The following is a 1,876-nucleotide window of genomic DNA, read 5'->3' on the forward strand; positions in this document are numbered from 1 at the left end:
AATCTGCAATTAAAATAAAAAAGTCTGGGGTGCTTTTGCTTTGCAGACATTAAAGCAGGCACTTCCTGTTGGCGTCTCTGTACATCCTAAATTTTTCATTCTAATAGCATTGTTCACCTTTAGCTACAGTTGTGTCCCTATTATGGTGTGGGTTCTAAACATTGTGTTCAACGTGTCAAGAGTGATTTGGCTATAATTTGTCTAATTGAAATCTGAGTTGAGAATGTCTTTTAACAGATCATTTTCTACAGAAGCATTAAAAATAAATAGTGCTACTCTTTGAACATCTTTCAACATGACACTGTTCATGTTAACTCCTTTTTTTTTTCCAAAATCTTTTTCAGAGCATAAGAACTAAACTGACTACTGGAAAAGTGGATACAGGCCATTATGAGAGTCCCCTTGTAATAACCGACTACTTTCATTTAATCTCTTTCTTAGCCTTGCAATTGGCAGAGACCACCAGGTAATTATCTGGATTCATGTCCTTTAGGGTTGGAGATTTGCTCTGGATGGGAGATGTTTTCCCATCCACGCGGGAGATCTGTAGCATTCGGCAGGGGTCATGTTTCAACAAATACCCTGCAAACGTTTCCCATCCTCCTCCAACACGGACCATAACGTGCTTGTTGTGCAGCATCTAAAATGAAAGAAGAGCAAAAGTGTTAAATGCTGAACATTCTTGCAATATCTGCATCAATTTCCAATTCTAAGAGGGCTCGTGGGTTTGGCTTTCCCTGTTTTTCATTGCCCCATTGTTTTTCTTCTCTGTGCTCACTGTCTGAGTTAACCAAGAATTTATCAAAGAAGCCTTGTTTGTTCTATGCAAGTAGATCATGAGTATGCATTCCCAAGAGCCAGCTTTGTCTTGTTATGGGAACTGAAGTCTTTGGCTCTTGTGTCTGTAGGCTTCTTTCTAACACTTGATGCTCCAGTACTGCTCTCATCTCTGCCTCACAATCCCACTTTCTGCCTCAGACCAATGATTGATTCCTCCCATTGAGCTATATGTGAACCAGAACTACTGAGATTATGGAAATATCTTCATTGAGTTTAAAATCCCACAAGTATTTACTGTAAAATGGAATTGAAAAATGCACTAGGGAAAACGAACTTGCCCATTCATCATCTGAGTCTTTCAAGGCAGGATGTTTTTGAATGGTCAGACCTTGATATTTTATTTACTCTTGTTCTTCCCAGTTAACTAGAATACATCTTTCTGAAACTTACCTTTAGATCAAAGAGCCATCTAGAGCTCTGAGTTAATAAGACTACACATGCAAACGCTGAAGAATATATGTTCCTTTCTAATAAAAAAGCACAGCAGAGTTGCCAAGGTTTGGAATGGGGACATAGAATTTGAGCTTGCGTTTCTTTAAATTATAAGAAGCATCAGAGAGGTTTGTTCAATGTCACAAAAAAATGTCTCCCCTCCTCATATTATAGGTACATCCAGGGCTGTGGAATATCAGGAAGCAGATGTAGTTATGAGAGGAAATTCAGGAAGCTAGTTTCAGTGTTGCCACTGCCTTCAAGTTGATTCCAACTCATAACAGCTTTCTATCAGGTTTCTGAGGCTATAAACTCAAAAGGAGAAGTCAGCCTCCTCTTTCTCCAGTAGAACAGCTGGTCCTTCAAAGTACTGACCTTGCACCTAGCAGTTCAACACAACCACCAGGAGGACACAGAGGCACATTTGTTTCATTGTAGAGCCCTCAAAATCGAGTTGAATTCCTCTCCTCTGTCAACATGAGTCAAATTTTCTGACTCCAGTTTAGTGGAAGATAATATTCACTGCTTTCATTTAACTCTTAAAAGTTTCATGAAAGATTTCTACTCACTATACACACAGGGAGAGAGAGAGAGAGAGAGAGAG

At 39.3% G+C, this 1,876-nt stretch overlaps 1 protein-coding gene across 1 annotated transcript in view; it reads right to left on the reverse strand.

Annotated features, from left to right (window-relative positions):
- Nucleotides 1-421: 421 nt before the first annotated feature.
- The window catches only part of GAS2 (growth arrest-specific 2), a 175,308-nt gene continuing 173,853 nt past the window's right edge, over nt 422-1,876 (reverse strand). Inside the window, exon 8 of the mRNA XM_006892006.1 lies at nt 422-640. Coding sequence (XP_006892068.1) covers nt 422-640 — 219 coding nt within the window. The remainder of the gene's footprint in view (nt 641-1,876) is intronic.

The sequence above is a fragment of the Elephantulus edwardii genome, unplaced genomic scaffold, assembly GCF_000299155.1.
Source record: "Elephantulus edwardii isolate Elephantulus edwardi_28Jun2011 unplaced genomic scaffold, EleEdw1.0 scaffold00109, whole genome shotgun sequence".
Classification (NCBI taxonomy): domain Eukaryota; kingdom Metazoa; phylum Chordata; class Mammalia; order Macroscelidea; family Macroscelididae; genus Elephantulus; species Elephantulus edwardii.